General features: G+C 39.4%; 1 protein-coding gene across 15 annotated transcripts in view; it reads left to right on the top strand.

Moving 5' to 3' along the window:
* Nucleotides 1-15,764, top strand: part of PAX2 (paired box 2) — a 55,009-nt gene that overhangs the window by 19,471 nt on the left and 19,774 nt on the right. For 12 of the 15 annotated variants that reach the window (XM_072129554.1, XM_072129556.1, XM_072129545.1 and 9 more), the window contains one exon: nt 16-135. The exons of the other annotated variants lie outside the window; for them this stretch is intronic. In XM_072129554.1, coding sequence (XP_071985655.1) covers nt 16-135 — 120 coding nt within the window. The remainder of the gene's footprint in view (nt 1-15; nt 136-15,764) is intronic. 15 annotated transcript variants of the gene reach the window in all.

Below are 15,764 nucleotides of genomic sequence, written 5' to 3'. Positions count from 1 at the left end.
TCTCATTTTGTTTAGTTCCCAGTACAGCATCTCCTCCTGTCTCCAGCGCCTCCAATGATCCCGTAGGCTCTTATTCCATAAATGGGATCCTGGGTATACCTCGTTCAAATGGCGAAAAAAGGAAACGCGATGAAGGTAGGGAAAAAGAGAGAGCTTTATTCTGTATCTCTTGTAAATAGGGTCTAATTTCAAACCCATGCATACCAGCTGCTCCTATACCAGATCAGTTGTAGACTCTATGCACCACCCTTCTGTTGTTAGAGTCTCTTATGTCATGGAAGTGGACTGGTGACATGTCCAGTGTAAAGTTTACTTACCAGTATTATAAATATAGCCTACTGGACTATAAGTCCCACACATAGTGACAGGACTGCATTACCGCAAGAATTTTTTGTATTACAGAAGGAATTATACATTGCTAGGGTGAGGTGTAGATTTCCTCCCCTGCCATGGACATGACGTGTAGGGTTTTCTATCATTATAAATTGATGCTTTTGAATGGGCCCAGGTGTTCCATCATTTAGAGGGCATGTACATTTGGCCGGAGTATTTGAGGTATTAGTGCGTTAGAGCTTGTTTTGTGTAATTTAATCCATGATAATTTTGTATGAAAAATGATATTGTTTTTCGACTTGAGGTATAAGGAAACTTGGAGGCATGTAGAGCCGACGAATAAAATGCTGCACTTTTGGATGTAGAAATATATGCGTTAATACAGCCTTTATACAACTTTGTCCATCTTGTCTGATATATTCGACATACTATTAAATCCAACTTTTGTTACATACTTAGAAAGATGTAGTTTTCATGACTAGAGATGAGAGGACCCAAACTTTCCTTCACTCAGGGTTCGGGTGTACATATTGCCGGATTAGCAGGTGAGCAGCCAATCCAGCAAATTTATGCACCTGGCCTACTAGCCATGGTTATGATTGGCCAGAGATGTATATTCATGACTTATAGGGTAGCTACCTATTATTGACTGTAGATCGACTATTCTTCTTCCATAGGGCAGCTTATTTGCACTTATTTTTCTAGGAATAATTGCTTTTAAGACCTTCTACATCAACTAGCAATGCCTGCAAGGAGAAAAAAAGTAAAATAAGAAGTTACATTTCAGGCCCCTGACCAATATCCTGTGGAAGGGTAACCCTTCTGTAGGATATCTGTTAACAGATATAAGTCTTTTCCTATTGGATGGACTCTGCTTTGACCCAAGTCTTGTTTTATATGTAGTTGGCTTAAGGGAGATGGTTTTCTTCCTCTTGGCCACGGCTAATTTGCTAACTTTTTCCAGGGGGAATTGTTTGTAAATGGAGGCATTCCTCTGGACTTAATTTAGTATATTGAAAATTTATAACATTGAACCCTTACATGGATGAGAGAAAGTAGGCTTGGTCCATATACAAAGTAAATAGAGCATTTTCTTATACCTTGGGCCAGTTTCTTAGATTCTTACACTACAGGACTTATATAGCCACAAGGATTGTGGCTAATTCCCATACTACATGTGCCCTATAAACACTACTTTTCTCAAATATAAACCATTGGCTGGCAAAACTTTACCATACTTCTGCCTCAACGTCCCCTCATGTCAACAATCGGCCAGTAAAGTTCTGTTCCTATTCTGGTTTGTCCTGGTGATTTGTTTCCCATAGAATGTAATAATTTTGGCATGATTGCTTCATTCTTATTTTGCGACAGGACTACTTATTGGGAAGTATAAATCTACGGCAATATAGATACATTGCGGATACACTTGCTTCTTGGCTATCCTATATAAGGTGAAAAGTCCTCCTCTACTCTGTCATCTTTGTTGCTGCTTTCATTACACAGTAGCAGCGGCACGGATGATTAAGAAGAGTAGAGATAATTATGTGTCAGGATGATGTAGCCAAACTCTCTGGTTGGGTGAAGGCAGCAGAGTGATTCACAGCACCGGCTCTGTCCTGGAGAGAGAGAGGGAGAGCAGAACACTTCTATTCTCCCTTGTTTATTGAAAGAGTTAAGGGAAATCAGCCAAGTAATTCTCCTTTGTACATTTTCCCGAATTCACCGTTAAACAGAAACAAGCACGGGGAGATATCTTAAACAAACGGCATTTAATCACCTCCTAGAAGAAAATGGTAATTCGACAGCGACCGGGTTAAAATGTGAATTTGGAAGCATAGTCTGACTGGGTCGTGTAACAAATTTATTATTATTTTCATGATGTTTCAGGTTTTATGCCTTATTCTTGGATTTATAACCGGCTTGGTATATTGTTGTGGGTATTAGAAATGACTGAAGCAGCATCATTTTCAGGCTATTTTTCTCCTCTTTATAGATTTGTTAGATTTTTGCTGTGTTGACAGGTTACACATTGCTGGGCTAAGAGCTTTGGTTTTTATTTTTACATTGCGACTTTCAGTTTTTATGGCGCCCCTTAGATTATATGCTGCACGTGTGCAACATAATCACTTATTGGTAACCCCTAAGATGTTCCAAATTACCTGAACTGCCCAGCATGCTCTATAAAGTACAGAAATGTGGAATTGAAACCAAGACTGATGTAACAGGCCTTGCTTCACAGATCAACCAGTACATCGGGCCTAGGAGTCAGCTGCTAGAATAAATTCTTGAGTTGTCATGCTCCCTCCACCCTATAGTATTAAAGGGGATTTCTGTGCTCTATTAAAGGATCTACCATCAAAATCAGGCACAGACAAACCAGGAGCACTTATTCAAAACTTGACCACAACAATGGTAATCTCCTTATGTTTGTTATCCATGGTCTCCTTTCTTCTAAAATTAACATTTTACATTATGCTAATCAGTCTGAAGGGCTACTGGGGAGGTTATCAGAGCCACACCTTGCTGCAGATTCGCAGGCTGATACAGTGTGCAGGGAGCACTTTCACCCTCCCACTGTGTGCTAAACTTCTTCTGCTGTTGAGATTACATTAGGTAGAGGGAGGGGAATGTTCTGAGGGAGCAGGGAAAAGGGAGACGAATTGAGGTGCTCTTGGTACTGCCTCAGTAGTCCTTCAGTATCATTAGCATAATTTTAAAAGTTGATTTTAGAAGGAAGGAGGCCATGGATAACAAATATAGGAAGATTACCACAACCAGGGTTTCTGAATATATAAGTAGGTGCCCCTGCTTTATCTATAATTTTCTTGAATAGCCTTTTCCTCAAGGTGATTGATGAGGATGTGACACCTGATACCCATGCCCAACAAGTGATTGGCACCCAGCTTCCCCGGAGTCCTGAAAAATCTGTTTAGGCATACAGTTATATATCTACTGACAATGGCAATAACTTTTCACTGGGTCCACCAAGTTTTTAAAATGAATATACTAGATGTATATAATTAAATTGACCCCAGAAGTATCTGGAATTCCATTAATCAATAGATTTACTTGCAGTCATATGTAAAATACAAGTGACATGGATTTCCATATGATAACCAGTGTTTAGCTATACCGCCACATATCTCAGCACTGCCACTTCTCTATATTACCTTATTTTCTGATGGGTGAAGCATAGCATCACAACGCTTTGTCATTGGCATTACACATTTCAAAAATATGGCTGTACTTGAAAGTGTCTGGCTCCATCAGCCTCCTCTCCTGGCAGTGTCGCTGCATGTCTCCTTGGCAGATCTTCTAGTTATCTGGCATAAACCTTCTTTATACCACTGAAGCTTAAAAGTCCGCACTTTTGTCACTTCTGGTCCTCCAAAGTATTTGTGGTTCTGGCATCGTTGCTTTTTCTCTCTGGCACACCTCTTATCTGTCGATTTCATTCTCGCTCATTATACCGTTGGAAACCTAGAAACTTGGATATGTTTTCAAGAGCGTCTTCACATGGGATGTGTTCCGTACTAGGGGATATTATTTCGCTAATGTTGTCTTGGAAATAGTAACTGTGCAAAAATATTTTTAAAAAAATCATTAGTTTTTGGTGATTTATATAAATTGAATGTGTTAATATATCTAGCATCCACTGAATAGAGGCTGAACCCTACTTGAGGTGCCAACTGCAGAGCCGTTGTCTCTGTTCTACTTCAAGTAGATGGTTAATAAGATGGGGGGAATTTCCCTGTAAGTTGGCCTCATGTACGATAAAAGTTTTCTTCATAAAAACATAACACCCTGCTTCCATTTTCATGCACTGGTAGGACATAATGGTTGATTGCCTGGTTGTCATAGACAACTCCTTAAGTAGTTTTATAAAACTTGGCCTTATTTCCTATAAACTATAACCAGTGTGTCTACATCTATAGTTTATAATGTATGTAGTTCTAATGAAAGCCTTCTGTCCATAATGTTCAAAGAATTCTCATTCACACAATTGATGAATAGGCCTATTGCTTTGTAAAGTACTAAAAAACTATAGGCCCCCACGGTCAGACATAGAGGTTGTAACCCACAGCACATATCTGGTTAATGATAACTGTCTGGTTGAATCATTAAATATATTTTAAAGGCAAAGATGCGCTGTCAGCCATTTTGCTGACGACAATGATGGCGTGTTCGTAGACTGATGATTCTTTTCATTCCATTGCTTTCTGACAGGAATCCATCTGAAAACTGGGATCTGCTCTGTCATAAATACAAGTTGTGAAACCCCAGAACAATTATTTACACATAATTTAGCAGATACTTGCTTCTCATATGTCTAAATGTTTATTCCACAGTATTTATGTCTGTGACACTTGCAGCAGCTGTCTGTCCCTCTGGCATTCTCACTGTCCGTCTGTCTCCCTGGCACTGGCACAATCCTTTTCTCCCTATGCTTACCCTTTTGTCTGTCGGAGAACCAGTACAGTGTCTCATCACTTAAAGCTAACCCTTCGCTATCTGAGGGACATGATCAGGAAACTCATGGATAAAAGACAATTTTTTTGACTACCAAACGGGGATACTTTTTGTCACGGAAGTAAAAGTTAGAGAAGTCAGCACTTATTTATTGCGAGTGTGGACGGTGAGGAGTGCAGTGGAGCATCTTGGAGACCGGGGGAAGGGCGGAGCCAGTGTAAGGGTGGTATCTTGTCACTTCAGCGGGCCAGCCACACAGTCGTTGTGTTAGGTGACATTTGAATTTACAATTCCGCTGAGAAAAGCTATTAATTCACAAATTAACATTTTTCCTCTCTCTCTGTCTCACCCTCTCTCACTCTCTCATTCTCCCCCTGTATCTCTCATGGATGTGCAAGCAATTGAAAAGACAAAGGAAATCGCCTTAAGGAACTGGCTTTACTGCTAGTCTGTCTGTGCAGAGATTGCTACCAGTGCTTCTAGATATATAAACCAATTACCTGAACAGCTCTGTGCATGGCAGTCTGCTATTACCTCCCTGTGTAGGCTGAGGAACCACTGGCAGATAATAATACCCTGTATCTAGTTAATATGAACCAACATCACCCCATCTTCCTGTCTACAATCACAGTTCATTATCATATATTCCAATGGGCTATGCACAATTAACCTGTTGGCTCTGTATCTTGAGATCTACCTATAATAACAATATGATGCGCTCGGTTTCAGAATCTGGTGATATGGTGTGACTTTTGACCTGTCAGTATACATTGTTGTTGAATCAAGGACCTTTGAACTCATTATTTTGTTTTCCAACATATATATGGATGCATATTTCTACTTCCATAAAGTGTAGTCTATTATACATGAGAACACATACCCTATAGGTGGCCCTTTTGATTTTCAAAGGCTCCTTGAAAAGTAGTTGTTGGCCCAATTTCCCTGCTGGAACCTGTACAGGACTACCCTTTGCATGTGTAGGATGATGGTATGTAATTGTCTAGGCTCATAGAATGGGGTTAGAAGTGGAAAGATTAGGCCATTTTGTCATGGGTAGCAAACCTAGCTCCATAATGGGGTTATGGGGCATTCATTCTTATATGTATAAAAGTGAGCATGTCAAAAATGGCTACAAAGTTGAAAAAAATTGGCTTACTAGAGATTGTAACAGTTTATTAAAGAAAATCTACCATCGACATCAAGCATGATAAACCAGGGACACTTACTCATAGATCCACTGTGACTGTGGTAATTTTCTTATATTTAATATCCGTCCTTCTAAAATAAACTTTTAATGTTATTCTGATATTCTGATAAGTCAGAAGGTCTCGGGGGGGTGGTGTTACCAGAGCACTTTTGTGATGTTGCTTCACAGTCTGTTACACTGTGCATGAGCACTTCCCCTCATAGCAGACAGATAGATGGGGGAAGTGCTGAGGGAGCAGGGTGACAGTCTGCAAAGCCAGATCACAAAGGGTCTCGTGTACCCCATCAGGGTCATTAGCATAATTACCACGGTCATGGTGCCTGGGTCTATGAGTAAATGTCCACGGTTTATTGTGATGGATTTTAATGGTAGATTTTTTTTATGAGACCAAAAACCTTTGTTTTCTCAGACAATGCTGCACCTTCTTCACATGCACACAACTCACTTCCAGAAGTCATATTTGCATACAGAGTGAAGTCTTATATTAATGCATCCTGGTGCTACAGTATTGCTGCAATACACAAAGCTTCTGCACCCCATAATCTCCTAAATCCACAAATTTAGCAGGCTTACAGCTAAACAATCTTTGTTTTTGTGTTTTACTGTAGAGTGAGATTACTAGTGGTGTAGATACCAGATTGAACTTTTGAAACCTGCTTTGTTTCTGCACTCTGAACCAATAATGATGCTATTATCCCTGGCCAAGAGATGTGCATTAGATATTTGATTAACATTTGATAAAACGTTAATGGTCTAGATGCAACTTTCCAGAAGCTTTCTAAACAGAACCCATGGGATCGGCGAGTTTCCTTTGGCCTTGTCAAGGCCTGGTCATTAGACAGGAGTCTCACTTACCAAAAGGAAATCTGTCCCGTTCCCAGGATCACCGGCATCACAGACGTATCACTCATCAAAGCCTAAAATTATTATCCCTCCCCTGCAAGTCTTGCCTATTTGGGCTCATTGTAGATCTAAGAACTTTTGTAGCACAAGTGAACAGGGCAGAAAGTTATCGTGGACGGGAACATTAATGAAATTCTGCTTGTTATTTTTGTAGCCTGTGGTGTTTGTTGTTGCTCACAGGAAGAGACAGAAAGGCTTTTATTGTCTTATTACAACTAGTAATAAAAACTCACCTGCTATTAGATGAAGGCAGGAGGAAGGGGGGCTGTGAGACCCTCCCACATTCCTCAATATGTTGTAGAAGTTTAGAGATCCCCTGACTAAGGTGAGTTATCTTCCCATCCCACACACTGTAAGAGATGGATAAAAATCACCAAAGGAATCAGCAGGCGGTGCCAGTAACTCAAACCGCTCTGACCGTTCGGTGAACCTAATCCTGGTGACCTTGACAGCACTGGAAGGCGGCCTCAGAAATCCCAACCTTTTCAGAGATGTAGACTGACTGTGGCTCGTGTTCCCTCTTCAAGAGAGCACCACACGAGACATAGAACCTGTCTGTAGTTTTCCATTCTTGTATACAAACTGCACCCCATATCAATGCTACTGGATTTATTTCCCTACAGATTATCAGATAGAGGAGCAACCCAAGAATGAATCTCCTTCAAGATCTGTAGTAGTTGAACAAGGCAGTGTATAATCATGGCACCCTACAATGTAACCATGGTCAGGCTTATAGTTTACAGACAATATTCATGATAAAGTCATAGAACATGTTAATAGAGAGGAAGACCTGTTGACTTTACTAAAGGGTTATCGTGCTGCTAATGCTTAACACTATATGAATAGGATCTTAATAAGAGTTGTATGAGAATAGAAAAACATGGATACGTTCTTCCGGAACCAATCCATAGGCTGTCAGGGAACTCAGTCCAATATTATAATACTCCCTTAAAAGACAACTGTTGATGGTACCCTCAGCGTGCTGGGAGATTCACAGTCACATCAGCCCTAGCTATCCAGTATTAGAGATACAGTTTGTGTGGTGTGGACTCCAACATACTAGAAACATTCCTTTCTGACATCCGGTACAGGAAAGAGATTTACTGTTAGCTGATTATGAAGTTTGAGTTTTGGAGATAAGTTTTCATCTCTGTGTGTGTTCAGAAATGACAGGTCAACTCAAGGAATGGCACAGCCATGGAAAAACCTTCCGACTAAAATGGAGGTCAGATGAGTTGACCTTATAGGAATGAGCAAAACATCTTATTAAAAGGAAATATTATCTATAATTTATTTCAAGTATAGTAGTTCTGTATATATTATAAGAGTTGTTTGTCCTGATATGGAGAATGGATATGAAGCTGCTTATGTAACCTATTAGGCCTCATTACAGTCTCTTTATGAATCGGGAATGAATGCATTAAAGGGAAATGAAGAAGCTGTATAATACATCTTGGATATTACACAAGTTATATTTTTTGGGTATACATTGAGTGTCGTATTGCGAAAACTGATGATATGTTTATTTATGCACCCCGCTGTAGGGGGAGGAATATTGGATACCAGGCTACGGTCCAATTCTGATCATATCTGTACTTAGTGGAGACAAACACTTTACTACCTACAGTAACTGAGCAATGTACATCTTTAGTTGGCAAACTGACCAACAGATATCCTAAGAGTGTTACTTGTCAGTCGGAGGCAAATGTACCCATCTGCATCTAAGGGCAAATAAAGTGAAAATATTTCAACCAGGAATCAGATAATCCGGGAACATTGGTATAATGCCAGTTGTCTCCACAATGAATCTTGACTTTTACAATAAAAAGTCAAAGGCTGAGCAGATAACTAGTGAGGTTATTCTTCTTAATTCAAATGAAAAGGTATTACGGTATATTTTTGGCTCACTCCATATAATCTACTGTATTGTTTTAAATAAATTGAATGCATTCGATAATCTGGCGCTGAATAGCCCCAATAATTCTTGCAATATCTGGAATTTTACATTCACAATTTAGTAACATTTGCATAGGCGGATATTGTATGATGACGGTGACTGGCAATATGGCAAGTTCTGTTACTACCCAAATTATTAATGTGGATTAATGGCTGCAATTCTAGCGATTGGTATTATTAATGGTTTATGAAAAACTCAAATTTCTGAATTTCTATAACATTCAGATAAGAGTCAGTGTAAGTTAGTGAATAAAAAGGTACAAACATAATAATATTCCCCTTGTAGTATATACAGGCCTGCTATAACTGCCTCCAGTTATAAGTCTCCGCAGCCAGTCATCTAGAGATCCCAGCCCTGAGCCGATAGGAAGAGGTTAACCGGAGAAGAAGGTCTGAATTAGATGGATATCACAGAGTGAAGTCCTGTTGTGTTCGCTGGGCCTCACAATTTGCCGCTGTATGTCAGACAAGCAGAATGAAGTGATGAAAAAAAAATGAAAGTGTGGCAGTGTCAGCTCTCGCCGTTGTTCGACAGTGTAAAATTAAATTAATAAAGCCCCCAACACAGGAAAACATAACAGGAAATTAATGGCCCCTACTGTCGCTTCTGATGCAGTCATTTGCAACCCTGCTTTCCGCACCAAAGACTTCATAAATGCAAGCAGTTTCTCTAAACAAGCATAGTTAGAGCTGCATGCTATGTAATTTTTCGCCTTCCTTCTGTCCTTCCAGCTAACAAAGCTGGCATTTGAGATTGGCTTGTAAGGTTCTCGCAGGCTTACTCGTGTTCCACGCTGTTCCGGCCTAAAGGTGCATAGTCATTCAACCTCATGGGTCACAAACCTCTGTGTTAGCTTTTTGTTTGTGCTTCTACAAGCAGTTTATTAACTGACAGAATTCAGCTTGGATATTTACCAGACTCTGGCAGATCCCAGAGTTCCCTGCAATGGCCATGGAGCACTGCATGTTGTAGCTAGATGACTATTGTGCACAGAAATATGTCCAATTAAATAAATTGAATACTTTACAAAATGACTACAAATACAAAAGATTTTATATGTATTTGAAAGCAAAACATTATAAACTAAAAAGAGGGAACACTTACTAAAATGTGTAAATGCAAATGCTCAATAGAAAAGCAGTCGACATTACTGGGAAAGCTACATGTCTTTAAAGGACATCTACCACCAGGATGAAGGATTGTAAACCAAGCACACTGACATACTGATGTGTGCCCCCTGTGGCATGATACCCTCTTCTTTAAGCTTACTATGACCTTATTTTGAAAAAGAAGGGCTTTAAATATTATGCAAATGAGCATGAGGGGCTCCAGGCTCCATTAACACCTATGAAGCCCCAAGCCCTTCAGGCTTATTTATATAATTTTAAATGCCTTTTTTGTAAAAAAAACAGAACATAGGAAGCTTAAAGAAGAGGGGATCCTGCCAGAAGGGGCACACACCAGTATGTCAGTGTGCTTGGTCTACAATTCTTCATCCTGGTGGTAGATGTCCTTTAAGCCCTACCCTTTTTCACAGGGAATGATGGGACCTATACATATGAGCATTATGATAAATGCCAATAATATAATATATGTAGTCACAATATTTCATAGAGAATATCAGCCTAAGCTGTTCATATTCAAAAAATATTATAATTTTGTTTAATAGCACTAGGTTTCTTGCTGGTAGGGAAAAGTGAGGGACTACAGGAAATAGATCTAGAAGGGGTATTGTTCCACTGATGGAGGAGATCCGAGCTAGCATAGCAAGGTTTATGGGCTAAGAATATGCAGATTAGCCCCCTTACAGAAAAAAGAAAAAGTTGAGATGATAGAACAGATTTGCCACATTTCCAGCAGATAAAACGGAATTGCATTTTGGAGAAGCAGATTTTTAAAGATTTGCTCATGTCATGTTAAACGCTGCGATGGGAAAATCTAGACCCAGTGGTTGACTCTAATGGAATGAGTTTATAACTAACCACACAGATAAAGAAGAAAGGAAAAGTTTAAGTAGTAGAGCTCTAAGGCTACAGTGATGTTCTGGATCAGTGGATCTGAACCTTGTTTGTGAAGATGGCAAAGGCTAACCTGGAAAACACATTTATTTATGGCCTGTCATCTCTTTTATTTCAGTTTACACTGAATTTCCTAACATTGTTTTCTTTTTTGGAAATAAATGATGTGTTGCCTGAATTTCAGTTACGTGTGGTTGTTGAGTCTTTACCTTGTTTGCGGAGCTACCTAGGTGATAGCATACAATTTGTCTTCATGCATAACTTATTAGGTTTCTCTGCTCACTGACTGTGGAACTTGGTGTCTTTTATTCAGTGCCGTTTCCTCATCATGTATTAGGCTGATTCGGTGTGGCAGGCGGCATTAGAGTTATACTTTATGCGATAATTAGACATTCACAAGCAAGAATGCAGTGGAGAAATTACTGTGAGCTAGATACGTACAGATGGAGTAGACTGTAGTTTATTACACAAGGAAATGAAAGAGCAAGTTATATGTAAACATTCAGATTTATTCTAGTAAACCAGTTACTTAGTGGAAACAAAAAAATTCAAAAGTCCAAACAACTTAAAGAGGTTCTGTAGATTTTGTCAATTCTGAAAGTTTGAAATGTCACTTTGTAGGAGTAAAATCTAGTACGGTATAGTCATTGACTTATTTTCCACCCTTTTCATATTGGTGACCTTTTCGGACACCCAGAACTTCTACCGATCCTGGCAGCTTCTGGGAAGATCTACACAATGGAGGAAGCCAAAGCAGAAAAACTCTGACCTGTCTTAAAGATGGGTAATTAATATCAAGAGGGGGAAAACTCTTTTAGACAAATGAATCTATTTGAGTCGTAAAATTTTCTCCAGTTTATGTTTTCATGAATAGTAAATCTTTTTGGAAATAATCAGGCCACACTCCTCCCAGATAACATTGCCAACTTTTTTTTAATCAAAAATGGTGAATGATGAGAAAAGTTTCAAACTATTACACAATTGGGTAATTTGCCATAATATGTGACTTTAATGTTATATAAATTATCAGTAGACTTTACCAAACATAATGGAACTATAGACCGTACTGTGCAAAACTCTACAGGGGGCATTTATCTTTCCAGGTTATTTTCTGGCCACAGTTCCTGGTGCATGGACCCAAATTGTGTCCTATCTCCTCCTTTTCAGCACCTCCCCCAAGATGGCGGGAAGGGGTCATCCTGGCCTGACGCTTTTACAATACCCTGAGCCAGAACCTGGATTGGAATTAATCCGGGTACACCAGAGCCTCCTAGTAAATCCAGCACAACGTCCGCCATAAGAGGGGACATGATGCCCCTGCTTTTTACAAATTCCTCTCATCGTGTAAATGAACCCAACAGCATTATACAGCGGCCATCCTGAGATCGTAGCTCCTCAGCCACATCGGGAAATTATATAGATCACAAAGTTTCTCTTATTATGAACACTACCAATTGAAATGGACACCAACCATTTATTTCCGTAACTAGTGCCTCTCTTGTCTACAGGCTTTGTATGCTATTGCGGTTCAGCCCTATAGGTCCAATATAACATTATATTTATACTTTGTTTTCTTTATAATGAAAACTAATAAAAAGAAGAAAAAAAAAGTGTCTAAGCTGCAATTCCAGACACAGCCTACAATCACAGGTGGTGCCACTTCAAGCATTGGTTTAACTAATCTCATACTTTCAGAAAAATTACCATCATTGCCATTTTGAGAGGACATGACAAGCTGATATTGTTATCCATGAAGCCATCGAGCCCATGCTTTGTCATCCAAGCTAGCAAGATTGATAATACACCTTTCAGAAAGGTTGACCTCAGTTGCTAAACAGTACAATGGATGATATAAAGGTGAATGGCAGTAGATAAAGGTATCATTAGCTAACAATCCCCATCATCTACAAGGCGATCCAGCGGGCTGAACTTCCTAGTTGTTGTAGTTCAGTAACATCTGGTACGCTATAGGTTGCATGCCCTTGGCCTACATCTTCTATGCAGCTTGCAACCCTGGCCCTTAAATCTATGATTAATGAGCTTAATAAAGGTAAAGCATTTATGAAAGCAGTAACTGCTTTGCAGCATCCCCCTGCATAATGCTCAGCCAATGCCTGGTACGAGCGGCTGAAGACTGATGACTGATGTCAGATTTCACAACCAAAGCTTCCTACATCTTTTCCCTCCGCTCTGACCGAGAAACGGAAAGTCATTTTCTGTTTTTGAAGGAATGAATTATCTGTGTGAAGAAAAACACTGCTACAGTATTGATGACTAGTATTATGATTATATGATGTTGTTGTGCTCTGTGCGGGTATTGGTTTAGCTGTTCTCCTGCTCGCTCGCTTGCTGCTGTGAATGACAAACGCTGGGTTATTGATCGCCTTCTGAACTCAGCCCAGCTGATAGAAGGTAATTAATGACTCCATTTGCCTCAGTACCGACGAGAACAATTGAGTTTGAAACTGCAACAACTGCCAACGCTATGAGAGGCCCCCAAGGGGGTGTCCAGGAAAGATGCCTGACACCGGCAGGTTTCAGAGGGAATTAGGAAGTGTGCGGTAGTGGTGGGGGTGGAGGTGCCAGCAACTACATGCTGTAATAGAACAAGACACAATGTTGCAATTAGATTATTAATTAAAAGTAAGATATTCATCGGGGGAAGTCCAGGAGTTTAACCCTGTCATTGCGAAGATGGAGTATAAAATTGAGAAGGTTACCCTATTTGTTAGTCATAAAGCATTTATATGCTATAATTTAATGGTAATTCTTGTACATAAACACTCTTCATTTTATTAATTTTTATCAGAGGCTCCGTTAAAAGCAAACAGAAACCCAATGGACCCCTTTATAGTCAATGGGGTCCATATGCCCCACATCTTACGGTCATTCTGTTATTTTGTTTTTTTTTTCCCAACATTTGTAGAAATTATACAGAAAAATTGATTCACCTGCATCATAGCAAACAAAATATGTTATTTATGTTTCTCTTTGATCCAAACTGTCTCATATTTTTTTGATGTAAACAGTAACCAATCACTGCACAAGTTTTACTTTTACATGGCAGTTTAAGAAATTGAAGCTGCACCTTGATTGGTTAATGTGGGCAACAATGTCTTTCTGGTAGTTTTGATAAATGAGGCCTAGAACTCTTTAATCCTCATTGTTCCTGATAACACTCGTAGATTACGGTGCATGCACTGTAAATGTCCTGGCTTCACAAGGTTAATTACCTTGTTTCTGTCTTCCTGTTCCCAGCCTGGCATTGCCTTTCGTGTTCTCTTTAGCCCAGCTTTCAATTGCCAAGCCCACCCTGGGTAAAATAAATAAATAACTGGTTGGCGTGCTGAGCAGCAATAACCCCTAAAAGAGCACTATCAGTGGAACATGATTGATCAATTGAATTCCATAGCGGCTGAAAAATGTGGGATTAAGTAGTGTATTATACGCACAATGAGTTGAGGCATGATGTTCATTTCAAGTTCATTTCGCCGGCCCTCTGCCACCAGATCAGGCAATCAATAGGGCTAGCACATATCATATATCATCGCTCCCTGTGCAAGAGAAGGAGCGCCATAATCTCTCGCAAATTTAGACTGACAGATTTGTCGAGATCTGAAAAGGCCCCCTGCATAAATAAAGCAGAGGAGGGAGGACATCTCTGGGAGAATAAGCGAGGCTCACATACACATACAAGATCAGACATCTATCTATTGGGTCACGGCTCTTTTAAAAGCTGATCTTTAAAACTGGTGTGTGTAAGCGGATGATTCTGAATTTTCACAGGGCAGTAGTATTTAACCCTAGAGTCACAACATCATTAGATACAGAGGGCTCTTTAAGTACTTTTTTGCTTGCATGTCTTCTCTTTTTATGCTGCTCTATGCATTATATGTTCAATTTATCTGTTTCTCTGCGCCTTATAGGGTATCAAAATCTAAGGGGCCTAGGTCTAAGGTACCTTTTTTATTCAGTTTGGATTACAAGAAGGCATAGCTTTAGTAATATAGAAATCTATAGAGTAGAATATTGCATCAAGACGCCATTCAAAATGAAGAGAGGCAAATGGGCATGTCTTCGTTTGACTTCTTGAACTATTCCAGTTTTATAAATAACTCTCTACATGAGTGGAAATGGTTAATCATTAAACCAGGATTTTATTTATCAAGATCTCAATGATGCATAGCTTGAAATCGAACAGTGTTCCAATAGCATAGAATAAAAAAACGGAGGTGTTACCCATGATGCAATATTCAATACTATGACTATGTTTTCAACATTAAGTAAATTTTATAACTGGTATTAACAGTTACCTAATAGAAAAAATATCTGAAGACACGATCATAGTGAACACATTTGTGGCCTTCACATCTTGAAACTCTCTTTAAGGAAATTTTTTAGTTCAACTGATCCTCCAAAGTTTACTTTACAATTGGCATTTATATACACATGCATATCAATTGTTCTACTCTTTAATATATTGTATCTCAAAGCTAGATAGCCACCTCTGCTATACCAGTCCTATAAAAGGAGGAATGGTTATTAGTTTTGGTACTACCTAAAATCACTATGCGGTCTTTGCCCTAACCATGCCATTCCACCAACTAGGTGGCCCTAGTCTGAGAAAACCCCAGATCAATATCACCAAATTAGCAATATACAGTAACAATGACCTGTTCTAAGGGATGCCAACCCCTTTACTTAATGCCAAAAAGTTATTTAGCTAACCAAACATTTTCATACGAAGAAAAGCTGTCTGGTAATGCTCAAATACTCAACATTTTCATATACACGCACATGGAGTGTTACCAGACAACTGCCAGTGTCTTATCACCCCTGGGGCAAAAAGATCAGGCATTAAAATTCAACATGCTTG

This window comes from Engystomops pustulosus, chromosome 11 (assembly GCF_040894005.1).
Source record: "Engystomops pustulosus chromosome 11, aEngPut4.maternal, whole genome shotgun sequence".
NCBI classification, from domain to species: domain Eukaryota; kingdom Metazoa; phylum Chordata; class Amphibia; order Anura; family Leptodactylidae; genus Engystomops; species Engystomops pustulosus.
The sequence above is the reverse complement of the archived record's forward strand: the minus strand, read 5'-3'. Positions and strand labels throughout refer to the sequence as shown.